The sequence below is a fragment of the Gorilla gorilla genome, chromosome 4 (assembly GCF_029281585.2).
Source record: "Gorilla gorilla gorilla isolate KB3781 chromosome 4, NHGRI_mGorGor1-v2.1_pri, whole genome shotgun sequence".
Lineage (NCBI taxonomy): Eukaryota > Metazoa > Chordata > Mammalia > Primates > Hominidae > Gorilla > Gorilla gorilla.
The window spans coordinates 31059465-31074832 of NC_073228.2; the positions used below are offsets into that span (position 1 = coordinate 31059465).

The 15368-nt window shown below is 36.3% G+C and overlaps 1 protein-coding gene across 9 annotated transcripts in view; it reads right to left on the reverse strand.

Moving 5' to 3' along the window:
* The window catches only part of BCAS3 (BCAS3 microtubule associated cell migration factor), a 709394-nt gene that overhangs the window by 456676 nt on the left and 237350 nt on the right, over positions 1–15368 (reverse strand). For all 9 annotated transcript variants that reach the window (XM_019027610.4, XM_019027611.4, XM_019027606.4 and 6 more), the window contains exon 13: positions 11790–11883. In XM_019027610.4, the coding sequence (XP_018883155.1) occupies positions 11790–11883 (94 nt within the window). The remainder of the gene's footprint in view (positions 1–11789; positions 11884–15368) is intronic.

A 15368-nucleotide genomic window follows, 5' to 3' on the forward strand; every position in this document is an offset into this window, starting at 1 on the left:
AGACTGGATTAAGAAAATGTGGCACATATACACCATGGAATACTATGCAGCCATAAAAAATGATGAGTTCATGTCCTTTGTAGGGACATGGATGAAGCTGGAAACCATCATTCTCAGCAAACTATCGCAAGAACAAAAAACCAAACACCGCATGTTCTCACTCATAGGTAGGAATTGAACAATGAGAACACATGGACACAGGAAGGGGAACATCACACACCGGGGCCTGTTGTGGGGTGGGGGGAAGGGGGGAGGGATAGCATTTGGAGATATACCTAATGTTAAATGATGAGTTACTGGGTGCAGCACACCAACATCGCACATGTATACATATGTAAATAACCTGCATGTTGTGCACATGTACCCTAAAACTTAAAGTATAAAAAAAAAAAAAAGGTCAGTGAGTCTCAGCTTGGCTAAATGGGTGCTCAAAGAACCATGTATCATAGTACTTAAATGAAAATATAACAGACATGAATCAGGGTTCTGGTCCAAATGTTCAGAAACTAAGTAACTAAGTAACAAATGATAATGATTAGATGAAAGATAAAGTTTCAAAGATAGTCATCAAGCATGTTGTATCAAATTGTACATCAGTTAACACATTTTGGGTATATAAGCATATGTTGAAAATATTACCAAATGACCAAGTGTCTCTGGAAATTAGGTTTGATTACCTACAGGAGCAGTATCAAAGCATGACTCTGTGACTATGTTACAGAACAAGTATATATAAGAAAAATGGCTGATCCATAAAAAAGATGACTGGGTAGGCAGGCATTCTGTGCACAACCAAATTATATATTTACTTATTCAATGTCTTCTTAGAAACAATCAAAGGAACAAAGAGAAAATTATAAAATCAGTTCATTTTTAATTATTATATCAATTATAGTATAATTATTTAATTAACTATAATTGTATTTGATAGTATTATTTTACATTATTGTACTCTTAAAACTATATTAACATAACATTTATTAATTCTCAATTCTAATTGATAAACATTACCTCCACTTTCTTAGCATTCTACATATCCTTTTTAGACTTCAGATGCATGGAAGAATTAATCAGATTTTTCATTTCGTCTATGTTAATAAGTCCATACGTAAACCTTCTCTTGCTATGTGCATTGCATTGCATTGCATTGCATTGCATTGTATTCCTCTACCTCCTGGGTTCAAACAATTCTCACGCCTCAGCCTCCCAAGTAGCTGGGATTACAGGTACGGGCATGAGCCACCACACCTGGCTGATTTTTGTATTGTTAGTAGAGATGGGGTTTCACCATGTTGGAAGGCTGGTCTGAAGCTCCTGAACCCAAGTGATTCGCCCACCTTGGCTTCCCAAAGTGCTAGGATTACAGGTATGAGTCACTGCACCCAGCCTCTTACTGTTTTTACGTTTTCTCTTTGCTTCTCCGTTCCTGCATCCACTCTTCATTTCTCACTGCTCCCGACCACAGGTACCCACCTTACTATATATAATAAATCTCTTTGAAATAAATATATATCTTTGGGAAATATTTAGGCTGTTTTTAGAGCAATGGTCAAAAAATATTTAATGTATGGCAAGATACAGGCCAATCTGAATAAGAATAGTGAAACAAGGTGCCCACCATCCCCCACCAGGGAGGGAGGCTCAGAGGCTACTGGGACAGGCAAGAAGTATTCAAGTACTTCAGTGTTTAACAACTAGTAAGGGTGCACTGATAAATGAAAAGTTGAAATCAACAGCTGCTTTGCATGTATGTACCTGACTATATAGATCCTTCTTTACCTTTTGCAAAATTAAATACTATGTTTATATTATTGTAAGTATTTATGTTATATTTGTTGTAGACAGGTCTATTTTTACAGGTATATATGTTGATTTCACATTTTTACATAGTATCCCAATGTATGCATTCACATCTTCCATGAGTTCATTCGCTATCAACTGAGCACCTTTATTCAGTTAAGTGGTAGTGCTGTGGCAATAGTGATGAAGAACGGAAAAGGCTCTTCACTTACTGATGGAACCCAGCGCTACATTAGGACTTTAGGTGGGACCTGGGCATTTTTGTCTTCATGGGCACTCTCCTTCAGGAAAAAATACTTAAAGTTATATTTTTTTTACTCCATTCTATTAACTTAAAACCATGGTTTTTTTTCTGCTTTTAAAGAAATCAGAAAATTATAGTGAGGTTCTAAAAGTATTGTGGTCCCTAGACACTGTACCTACTACCTAATCGTAAGTCACCCCTACAAAGATCCCTCTCTTACACAACTACAGTGCCACAATGAACAGAGAGCAAACAGAACTAATTCTTCAGAGAGTAAATCCATTACATGAGTAAAGGACACCACTTTACAAGATGATGAAACAAGAGAGTAAGTACAAACCTACTATGGAAACATCCTCTTCTAATGAAAAAAGGAAATAAATTCTTCAAGTTGCCTTTGCATTGTGAATGAAATAATATAGGTGTCTGGTAGTGATAAACCAGAAGCTGTCAGATTAAAAATCTCAAGCTATGTTATGCTGTAGATCTGTGATGCATTATAGACGTTAAAAACAAATCAAGACATGGTATTTCTCTAACCACTTGCTAGACAATGGGAAAACTTTTATGTCCAAAAAGAAAAACCTAAACTTCTTTAACAATTAACCCAAGACCACAATCACCTTTTAATATATATCATTTAAGTAACCAGAAGAATTTCAAGTCTGCTAAAGATGCAGCCAAGCATCTAAAGGGGTACATATTTACTCTGTTTTGCTAGAGATTCAACACTCATTTTCCTCTTACTAATGGATGGAAAAGCAATTTCCCTGCCAAGGAGGGGTAATTATTTAAAATGTAGATGTGTTGTACTTTACATTTCTCAGTTGCTCAGCTGGCAGAAGTAATGCCTCTGAAAAGCAAATCAATTATTTACTGAATTAAAGGTGGCAGGTCTGTTCATGTCAGGCTTACTGCACAGAATTGAGGATTTCTTCCTTATGTTTCTAACGATAGTTTGATAAATAAGAAATAGTTTGTTGTCCAAAAACATAATAGTATACTAATCTATTGTTCTTATTACATAAAAATGTCATTTCCATGGGGTCCTTTTTTTTTTTTTTGAGACGGAGTCTCACTCTGTCACTCAAGCTGGAGTACAGTGGCACCATCTCAGCAACCTCTGCCTCCTGGCTCAAGTGAGTCTCCTGCCTCAGCCTCCCCAGTAGCTGGGATTACAGGCGTGTGCCACTACACCCAGCTAATTTTTGTATTTTTAGTAGAGATGAGGGTTCGCCATGTTGGCCAGGCTGGTCTTGAACTCCTGACCTCAAGTAATCCGCCCTCCTCGGCCTCCCAAAGTGCTGGGATTACTGGGATGAGCCACCGCTTCCAGCCTCCATGGGGTATTTTAAATTACTATCTATTACATATTTCAGTTTTAGTTATCTGTGATATGTATCTGCAGGTATTATAATTTGCCATCATGGATCACTCCCAATATATAGAGATGGAGACAATTCTTTTTTTTTTTTTTTTTTTTTTTTTTTTTTTTTTTTTTTTTTTGAGACAGAGTCTAGCTCTGTCGCCCAGGCTGGAGTGCAGTGGCACCATCTTGGCTCACTGCAAGCTCCGCCTCCCAAGTTCATGCCATTCTCCTGCCTCAGTCTCCCAAGCAGCTGAGACTATAGGTGCCCGCCACCAAGCCCGGCTAATTTTTTGTATTTTTTAGTAGAGACGGGGTTTCACCATGTTAGCCAGGATGGTCTCGATCTCCTGACCTTGTGATCCACCCGCCTCGGCCTCCCAAAGTGCTGGGATTACAGGCGTGAGCCACCGTGCCCGGCCAGACAATTCTTATTCAAACCACAATTTAGACATAAGTTGATTTTATTCAACAAACGAATAACAACATTGCATAAATGTCTTAATTTTGCCCTGCTACATTTTTTCCATGATTACAATTATGAAGCAATCCAATGGAATTAATTACTGTAATTATTCAATGTACATTTACTCAGTATCAAGTATGTGAAAGCTACTGGGCTAATACTTGGGGACAAAATATTAACAAAAGCTTACCTCTAACAGAGAACACATTGAAAAGATACTCTGATGGATGTAAATAATTTAAAAACTAGGATGAAGGTGATTGATAATAATGAAAACAGAAACAACTAATATCTATTGAGGTTACTCTATTTGTTAGATATTATTTTATTTTTTATTTTTTTTAGACAGGGTCTTGCTCTGTCACCCAGGCTGGAGCACAGTGGCGCGATCTCAGCTCACTGCAATTTCTGCCTCCCAGGCTTAAGCAATCCTCCTGCCTCAGCCTCCCAAGTAGCTAGACCTACAGGAGTGCACCACTACACCCAGCTAATTTTTGTATTTTTTGTAGAGACGGAGTTTCACCATGTTGCCTAGGCTGGTCTCTAGCTCCTGAGCTCAAGCTATGCACCCGCCTTGGCCTCCCAAAGTATTGAGATTAAAGGTGTGAGCCAGTGCACCTGGCCAGGTATTATTTTAGATATCATTACTAGCCCCCATTTTATTGATGAGGAAACTGAGGCATTGAGTGTGAGAAGCAGATTAACTAGCTTGCCCAATTAGGTGACAAGGTGAAGGAGAAAGGGGAACATGACATTTTATGTAGACTCAGGGAAGACTTCTTAAATGATATTTAAGATAGGAATCAGTGTAAGAGTTAGCCAGGCAAAAGAAGATTCCAGCCGGGTGTGGTAGCTCACGCCTGTAATCCTAGTACTTTGGGAAGCCAAGGTGGGCAGATTGCCTGAGCTCAGGAGTTTGAGACCAGCCCGTGCAACATGGTGAAATGCCATCTCTACTAAAAATACAAAAAATTAGCAAGGTGTGGTGGCACGTGCCTGTAATCTCAGCTACTCAGGAGCCTGAGGCAGGAAAATCGCTTGAACCCGGGAGGTGGAGGTTGCAGTGAGCTGAAATTGTGCCACTGCACTCCAGCCTAGGCAACAGAGCGAGGTTCCATCTCAAAAAAATAAAAATAAAAAATAAAGTTTATTAATTTTTTTAAAGTTCCTTGAAAATGTTATTCACTTTGTCCCTGAGAGCAACAAATTTACACTGCCCATATTGAATCTGCCCAGATCTAACTATGGGGATCAATCTGGTACTTCTAAACAAATCATAAATGCTGCCACTAAAATATTTGTTTTAATTCTGGCCTCAAAGTCACAGCTAATAAATAAGAATGGGAATTAAAAAATTGAAAAAAAAAAATGAATGCAGCTGCTGAACTAGAAGTTTCACAGATCTATTTAATAGCATCACTTCATGTCTTTTGTGAATAGGCCCCATACAAGACAGAAATGTATGCCACCCAGTCAACCAACCTACATGGTCTCCTAAATTCATTTTGCAGTGTTATTCCATCATGTACATTTTATAGTATTTTTAACGTTTCCCAGGAAGTGGCTATGGGCCTGGTTTGTTCTTGGATTTTGTTGTCCAGGACATGTTTATAATACTGTTGTCTAAAAATATGTCTTTCTTTTAAAAAGACTAAAAGGGCTGGACGCAGTGGCTCACGTCTGTAATCCCAACACTTTGGGAGGCTGAGGCAGGTGGATTACCTGAGGTCAGGAGTTCAAGACCAGCCTAGCCAACATGGCAAAACCCCGTCTCTACTAAAAAAAATACAAAAATTAGCTGGGTGCAGTGGCGCACACCTGTAATCCCAGCTACTCGGAAGGCTGGGGCAGGAGAATTGCTTGAACCTGGAGGCGGAGATTGTGGTGAGCCGAGATCACACTACTGCACTCCAGCCTGGGCAACAGAGCAAGACTCCGTCTCAGAAAATGAATGAATGAATGAAGACTAAAAGGAATTTATTTATATTCTTAAGTGTAACAGTGACAAACACAGGTAAACTGGTTTGAGTAAGATCAGCTTTAAAAACAAGTCATGCAATCAACTTTTTGGCATGTTTTGTTTGTTTTACATAAACTTCCCTAAACTAGTAAAAAGTATTCTAACAAGCAATACTGTTTTTATTAGCCATATTACATACCCCATGAAAATACCTTTAACCAAATTAGATAATTATTAGAGGGTTAAAACTTCCTAATATAAATTTTAAAACATACATGGTTACATGTATGGGTAAAGAAGGACTGGAGTATGTCATTGGAGGATCTATTAGTTATATTTTGGAAAAAGCCAATTTAAATTAAAAACTGTAACTACTGTGTTAAGGCCTATTGAAATTACATATCTTTAAAGACACATGCACACGTATGTCTATTGCGGCACTATTCACAATAGCACAGACTTGGAACCAACCCAAATGTCCAACAATGATAGACTGGATTAAGAAAATGTGGCACATATACACCATGGAATACTATGCAGCCATAAAAAATGATGAGTTCATGTCCTTTGTAGGGACATGGATGAAATTGGAAATCATCATTCTCAGTAAACTATCGCAAGGACAAAAAACCAAACACCGCATGTTCTCACTCACAGGTGGGAACTGAATAATGAGAACACATGGACACAGGAAGGGGAACATCACACTCTGGGGACTGTTGTGGGGTGGGGGTAGGGGGAAGGGATAGCATTAGGAGATATACCTAATGCTAAATGACGAGTTAATGGGTGCAGCACACCAGCATGGCACATGTATACATATGTAACTAACCTGCACATTGTGCACATGTACCCTAAAACTTAATGTATAATAATAAAATAAAATTAAAAATTAAAAATAAAAATAAAAAAGAAATTACATATCTTTTTATAAAACGTGAATTAATAAAAGTTCAGAAGCTAACAAATATAATTCAGCCAGTGTGCAGAGAACTACCTCATTTTACTTAATTTTTTAATTTTTTTTCCAGACAGGCTCTTACTCTGTAACCCAGGCTAGAGTGCAATGGTGGGATCAGAGCTCACTGCAGCCTTAACTTCTTGGTTCAAGCAAGTCTTCCATCTCAGCCTCCCAATTAAGTAGCTGGGACTACAGGCACGCGCCACCACGCCCAGGTAATTTTTTAAAATTTTTTTTAGATACAGGATCTTGGTATGTTGGCCAGGCTGGTCTCAAACTCCTGGCCTCAAGTGTTGGTCCCCCCATCTCAGCCTCCTGGGTCACTGGGATTATGAGCAATGTGCCCGGCTCCTACCTCATTTTATAATGTCGCATTTCTTAATCACATTAGTAAACTTATGATTTACTAGTGGGAAGGACTTAAATGAAGAGTGCTAGAAAATACATCATTTTATCTCACAAAAACATTTTTAAAACTGTAAGACAAATAATAATTTAAGGGAAAAAACCCAGCTACTGAGGTATCTATGCATTTACAAATAGCAATGCAGTTTCCTCACTAAAACATGTCCTCTGTGTATGTGTGTGTATATGTATGTATACCAATCAGAAGGGTTAGAAGAGTAAATATGAACCAGAAACTAGCAAAGCAAAATAAAATGTCACCTAATGATATGAGCTGATTAATGGTTAGAAGCCATGGCTAACCCCAATTACTTTTTGTACAAAGCTGGGTAGCTGCTGACTAGCACTTGCTTATTAAAAAATGAAGGAAAAAATCCAGACTTCCACATCATTGAGAATTGAGCACTTTCTGCATCCTTGCTCATAATCAAGTAATAAGTCAATATTCAGAACAGCAAAAATACTCAAAGCTGAAGGTAAATAATTAAGAAGAATTGTAAGTAATTGCTTACCAGCTACTATAAAGCATTGTGCAAACCAACTGTATGAGTGGTTGCTGAGTTATAAACCCTCCACTGAATACAGATATCTAAACAGGTATGAAGGATTTATAAAATGTTGCAGAAATGAGGACACATTGAAAAACATATCTGTGCACAACAAACTAATGAGTCCACTATACAGACTATGGTTCACAATCTATTTCAAATGTGCCATATTTTTCTTGCCTCTTTCATTCAAATAATATTTATGGTGCCAGGCACTGAATCATTACTTTCTAATCTTTTAGGTCCCAGCTTCGAATTGATTTCCTTTTGAAGAACTACCTCCAAAACCAGGCTAATATTTATCCCCTAGCATGCTGTCCTTACTCCACAAAGGGTTTTCCTTCCTTAAGACCCTGTTTGTGCATTTGCAACTAACCAGCAAGCAGACTCTATGCATAGGGACTATCTCTTATTAAGTGAATTAACAAGACTTAGCCAGACAAGGTGAACAGAGTCACTAGTGAAAGAGGTATCTTCCAATGTGTTAGCTGAAACAGGTAAAATCACACCAGCAAGCTTCAACCTTTTTGATAAAGGGTTCTAAAACATTTTTGTAGTGTGGATCCTTTTAGCAAGCCAAGAACCACTTTCTCAGAATGAAATTAAAACACAAAATATAATACTTAAGATTTTAAAAAATTAAAATATAAGTAGTATAAGGGCTTTTTTGTTAATAAATTATAGGCTCTATCATAATTTTGAAGCATAAGCAATATTTAGAGAATTATATATAAATGTGAAATGATATAAAAATAACCATTATTTTCATCACTAACAAGTTTACAGGTACAGTTAACTAATTAGCATCTCCATATAGGATTATTTCCAATGATATTAACAGGCTTCATAGATTGCTATATGAAACAATTATGTAATACCAGAACAAGGAAACTCTATACACCATGAACCATTTCAAAGTGAATAAATTCCAGAAGAACTTTAGTAGAATCTCATCAAAATTTCTATAGAAAAATAAGGAAAGGACTGGGGGTGGTGGCTCATGCCTGTAATCCCAGCACTTTGGGAGACTGAGGCAAGTGGATCATGAGGTCAAGAGATCGAGACCATACTAGCCAACATGGTGAAACCCCGTCTCTACTAAAAATACAAAAAAAAATTAGCTGGGTGTGGTACACGCCTGTAGTCCCAGCTACTCGGCAGGCTGAGGCACAAGGATCGCTTGAACCTGGGAGGCGGAGGTTGCAGTGAGCTGAGATCGTGCCACTGCACTCCAGCCTGGCAACAGAGCGAGACCCTGTCTCAAAAAAAACAAACAAAAAACAAAAAAAGAAAGAAAGAAAGAAAGAAAGAAAGAAAGAAAGAAAGATAAAAGAATTTAAAAATACTGAACTGACCTATCACTTTCATTGTCAAAATAGAGACTACCATGCCTAATACAGTGCCATACATCTACAGTGGGGAATAGTTCAAAATAATTCACTAAGTTTCCTATTACTCTGAGACACCATGCCAAGCACTAGAGATACAAAGATTAATGACATCTGATCTCTTTGTAGGAGGAACAGATAAGTTAGCAAGGGAAACAAATATTTAAACAAATGATTGTCACAAAATAAATTACATCATAGTTATAAACCTAGTGTCCCAGCAACACAGAAAAATAGGTATAAATATTGCTATTTTTAACCTTATCATATAAACACAAATGTAAGAGGTCAAAGAAATCAAATGGCAAATGTAGATCAAAATTATGAAACCATTTTATGATGACTACAACACTCTTTATATTATATAATATGTTCTTCTTATAATGCAAAGTCACAGGAAAAAAACACAGCTGCCAGTGTCAGAAGCACTGTAGGGTTATATGAAATATACACTAACACAAAGGAGATCTGACATAACAGATGGAATATCAATATGAGTCATACCGGTCATTCCAAGTGGAGTGCTACAAGTGACATAACTTCCAGGCTGTTTTTTCACATTTAACTTAATTCCCACAACACTCACAGAATTTCAATAAATCTTGCCTTTATTAATTAAATCAATCCTACTGATTACCAATCACTATAAAAATCCTGTTCCCTTAATCAAAGATGACTTATTAAGATATTAGAGGGTAGATTATTCAAAGTGCTTTATAAAATAATATCTGTATATAATGATAATCTCTTACTATCATTCTTTATTTGAAAAGATGAAAAGAAGGGGAAAAGGATTGGCTTTTCCCATCAATTTTAAGTGATATAATCATTTCTGAAAACTAAGATTAAAAATAGCATGCTCCTTAGATACATCAACCAAATGGATAAGATCTGAAAAGACTGCAAGTTTATGATGACTATACCAGCTCTGAAAACAAAAGAGCAGTTTTATTTACAAAGTATTTTTAAAGTACAGATTGAGCATTCCTAATCTGAAAAACCAAAATCCTCACAAAAATTTATGTTCTTCTTATAATGCAAACCAAAATGCTCTGAATGCTCCAAAACTGGAGCACTGACATGATGCCACAACTGGAGAATCCACACCTGACCTCATGTACAAAGTCTCAGTTAAAATGCAGTCAAAACTATGTTTCATGCACAAAATTACTTAAAATATTGTACAAAATCACCTTCAGGCTATGTGTATAGGGTATACATGAAACAAATAAATTTTGTATTTAGACTTGGGTCCCACCGCCAAGATAACTCATTATATATGCAAATATTCCAAAATCAAAAAAAAATCTAAAATCAGAAAGACTTCTGGTCCCAAGCATTTCAGACATAAAGTACTCAACCTGTAACTTGTTTCCTACCACTGGAAGTATTACACCAACTCCTTACTGTGAAAATTGGTCATTTAAAAGAAAAAGAGAGAGAGAGAGAATTAGGCATTTATACCACTTTTGATATACAGGAGAAATGCTGTTTACTCCTGGCTGATGAGAGAAAACATTTTCTATAGAAGAATAACAGTCAATAAATGCAGAGACCAGGACAGAATTAAGAAAACAACCCACCATTCTACAACCTTCAATGTAACAAAATTATTAATTAAAAAGTTGCTTCAGAAATAATGTCAAAATGACATACTGTAGAGTACTTGTTAATCTCCATAAGAAAAACCTATTTCCAATAATGTAGATACTTGATAGTCATTACTTTACTCATGTGATCAAATATAGCACCACAAATAGGGAGACAACCTAAAATAATGTGTCTCCTATTGGGATGAAATGATGTAGACGCAATACTTACGAAGTTTAGAAACAAACAAACAAAAACTCCTTGGCCTGAATGGATTTATACCTCTAGACTTAACTTCCAGTTAAACAGATAGATATCCAGGGAATGGAGAAATACAAAAACATTATCATAATGAAAAAAATCTGGCCAAGCATGGTGGCAATACTTTGGGAGGCTAAGGCAGGAGAATTGCTTGAGACCAGGAGTTCAGGACCAGCCTGGGCAGCATAGTGAGACTCTGTCTTTATCTTTTTTTAAAAAAATAGTAAAATTAAATAAAAATTTAAAAATCTTACAAATGCAGAATTTAAATAAGACAACTACTCTGGATATTGTGAAAAGAAAATTAAGAGGACAAATCGTATGCTATATTAAAAGGAACTAAAAAGATATAACAAAATGTAAGGAGTAAACCTTAAGAAGAAAAAGAAAAAGAGCACCACTAAAAAAAAACCGAGAAAATTAAATTAGCTTACAAAGTGTTGTAAGTTAGTTACACAGAAACTTCAAGTTGCAAAAAAAAAATACTGCTCATATCCATTAATATTCTAGTTTGGAATACTGAAGTTCTTGGAGTAATTATAAACAGAAATTCATGTAACTCAACAGCATTGTTTAAATGGCTGCTATTTAATAGCTACTTTATCGAGAACAAAACCAATTTTAGAGGGGTACTAAATTTTTATTATAAATTCCCTTATTCAATATAATGACTTAATAACTTTTCTGATATATACTGATACATGAAGAAATGTCAGATTCCATATTCCATATTTGGCTGGAAAACCCATTATATAAATGGTCTACAAAAAAAAAAAAAAAAAGACAGAGAGTGAACTTACCACTTGTATTGAAAGCCATGCAGCACACTGGCTTCTCATGGGCAGGGAAGTGGGCCACAATGCCATCACTGTCAGAATCCTCACTCACAAGCACCTTCACAAAGAAATAAAGACAAATGGAGGTAAATATTTTCTCACTGATAACCGAGCTTGAAGCCTATAAGAAGGCACATCACAAACCACTGACCAAATAACATGTTTCCACTCTAGCAGATTATTCTTGCCAATATAAGGAGAGAATTCCACTTTAGAATTGAGGAAGAGATATAACATGCCCCCACGCACATCAGTCATATAAACTCTAAAAAGAGTCAGCTGACTTGACTGTAGATGACAGAAACAATTACTTCTTCAAGTATAGGTTCAGAGGAAAAAAGATGATACAATCAACTATTTTCAATTCTTTACAAAATGTAATCACTTAGCGCTTTATCCAAGGACAGGAAATACAGGTCTTACTGTGTTATGCGATCTGCTGGGAAATCACAATTTTTTGCCCCTTATTGAAATATAAGAATGGGGGAAAACAACATAATTTGTTAAACATAAATAAACAGGTGTATAGAGAAATCATCCAATAATATTTTCATATTATAGTATGAAAGTCGTGTTCTTCAACTCTCAGTTTATAGAGAGAAATAGAACTTCTTTGAAATGACTATCAAATCATAAAAGCAGAGGTACATTAGAATAGGTACCTCTGTATCTCAAATGGAGTTTCTTTTATTCACTCCTCTTAATTTTTAAGGCCACACTGAAATATAATTTACATTCCATATAATTTCCCATCATAAGTTCAACAACTTTTTAAAAATTGTTTTACTTATCTAATGTTTCAGAAAGAAAACCTATTACACCAATTTTGGATCATAATATTTAGACACAGAGAAATTTGATTTTAAGTAGCCTTGGAAGTTGTCCTACACTGGCAATGCTATTTTTTTTCTCTCAGAAATGCATGTTAAGAGTCAAGTCTTACTATGTGTAAAATACTCTGCTTAGAGCTCAGAATATAAACCAAATGTTATTCCTGCCCTGAAAGATACAGAGCAAATGACCAGAACAGTTATTTTATCAGTTACAACATATATGCAAATACAGCCCAAAAAAACAATGTACTTAAGCACTGAGATAGTATTTGTGAGTGAAAGCTTTACAAAGATACAACTTGCACACCACAAAAGCTACCCGTTTTAACTGTACAGGTCAATCATGCTATACAATATCATAAACAACAAGCCATCATAAAAGTGTCTGAAACATTATCCTGTCAGATCTTTATGCCTTATTGATCTAGCTAGAACCTCCAATTCAATCTAGCTACAAATACATTGATTATATTGATCTTTTCAAATAACCAATTTTAGACTTTTCCAATATTTCACTGTTTACTGTTCCATCAGCTTCTATCCAGATCTTTATTATTTGCTTCTTTAGTCTTGCATTGGTTATAATTTGCTCTTCTTTTTATAATCTTTTAAGGGAAACACTTAGATTATTAATTTCAGGCCATTTTCTTGTCCTAATATAAGCATTTAAAGCTGTAAATTTTCTTCCATATAATACTATAGTTATACTCCATAAATTTTTATATGTTCTGTTTTCATTTTCATTCAATTCAAAATATTTGCTAATGTCCCTAAGCTTCTTTCTTTGACCCATGAGTTATTTACAAGTGCGTTTTATTTCCAAATATTTGGAGATTCCCCAAATCGAATTTTGTTATTGATTTCCACTGTCCTTAGAGAAATACTCCGCATGACTTTAATCCTTTTAAAGTTATTAAGATCTGTTTCATGGCCAAGCATCTGTTCTATCATGTACAATGAATGTCTCAGATGTTTTTGAAAATAATGTGCATTCTGCAGTTTTGGGTGGTCAAGTTAGAAAATAGTGTTAATCATGTCTTCTAAGTCTTTTCTAATTTTCTATCTAGTTGTTCTATCAATTATTTTTTAATAGAGAAATAGTCGTACATGTTTACTAACATGCATGTGGAAAATTACAGAGTGCTTATTCCTATCAATTAATGAGAATAAATTATGTAAATCTTGAGCTGTAATAAAGAGCTAAAATTGGGCCAGGCGCAGTGGCTCATGCCTGTAATCCCAGCACTTTGGGAGGCTGAGGCAGGGGGATCACGAGGTCAGGAGTTCGAGACCAGCCTGACCAATATAGTGAAACCCTGTCTCTACTAAAAATACAAAAATTAGCCAGACCTGGTGGCGCGTGCCTGTAATCCCAGCTACTCAGGAGGCTGAGGCAGGAGAATTGCTTGAACCCAGGAGGTGGAGGTTGCAGTGAGCTGAGATCGTGCCATTGCACTCCAGCCTGGGCAACAGAGCGAGACTCTGTCTCAAAAAAAAAAAAAAAAAAGAGCTAAAATTTCTTCTTTCAATTTTGTCAGATTTTGTTCAATGTTTTTAGGGTCTGTGTTGTTAGGTATTTATATACTAATAATTGTTTTATTAATTATACATATTAATAGTGGTTTTCCAGAACAAGTATTACTGAGAAAAAAAAAGAAAAAAATGTTTTATCTGTATTATGTGTTAACAATTGTTTTATTATATTGACCCTTTTATCGTGAATGAAATGTCTCTCTTTTACTTCAGTAATACTTCTTGACGTAAAGTCTTTAATATTACTATGGCCACTCTAATTCTATTATGGTTATTGTTTACATGATTTTTTTTTTTAATTTCAACTTTTAGATACAAGGGGTGCATGTGCAGGTTTGTTACATGGATATATTGCACCCAGGTAGTGAGCATAGTACCCAATAGGAACCCATACTCCTCCTTCCTCCCTCCCCACTCTAGTAGTCTGCAGTGTCTATTAATAGTTCCCATGTTTATGTCCATGTGTGGTCAATGTTTAGCTCCCACTTATAAGTGAGAATATGGAGTATTTGGTTTTTCATTTCTCCATTAATTTGCTTAAGGTTTTGGCCTCCAGCTCCACACATGCTGCTGTAAATGACATGATTTCATTCTCTTTATGGCTGTGTAGTATTCCACAGTGATGAATAGCACATTTCCTTTATTGAATCCACTGCTGGCGGGCACTTAGGCTGATTCCATGTCTTTGCTATTGTTAATAGCATGGTGATTAATATACATGTCTCTTTTTGGTAGAGCCATTTATTTTCCTGTGGGTATATACCCATTAGTGGGATTGCTGGGTCAAATGGTAGCTCTGTTTAAGTTGAGAAGTCTCCAAACTGCTTTCCACAGTGGCTAAACTAATTCAGATGCCCACCAGCAGTGTATACGTGTTCCCTTTTCTCCACAGCCCCACCAGTATCTGTTGTTGTTGTTGTTGTTGTTGTTGTTGCTGTTGTTGTTGTTGTTGTTTGAGATGGAGTCTTGCTCTGTCGCCCAGGCTGGAGTGCAGTGGCATGATCTCGGTTCACTGCAACCTCTGCCTCCTGGGTTCAAGCGATTCTCCTGCCTCAGCCTCCCGAGTAGCTGGGACTATGGGCACCCGCCACCACGCCCAGCTAATTTTTTGTGTTTTTAGTAGAGACGGGATTTCACTGTGTTAGCCAGGATGGTCTTGATCTCCTGACCTCGTGAT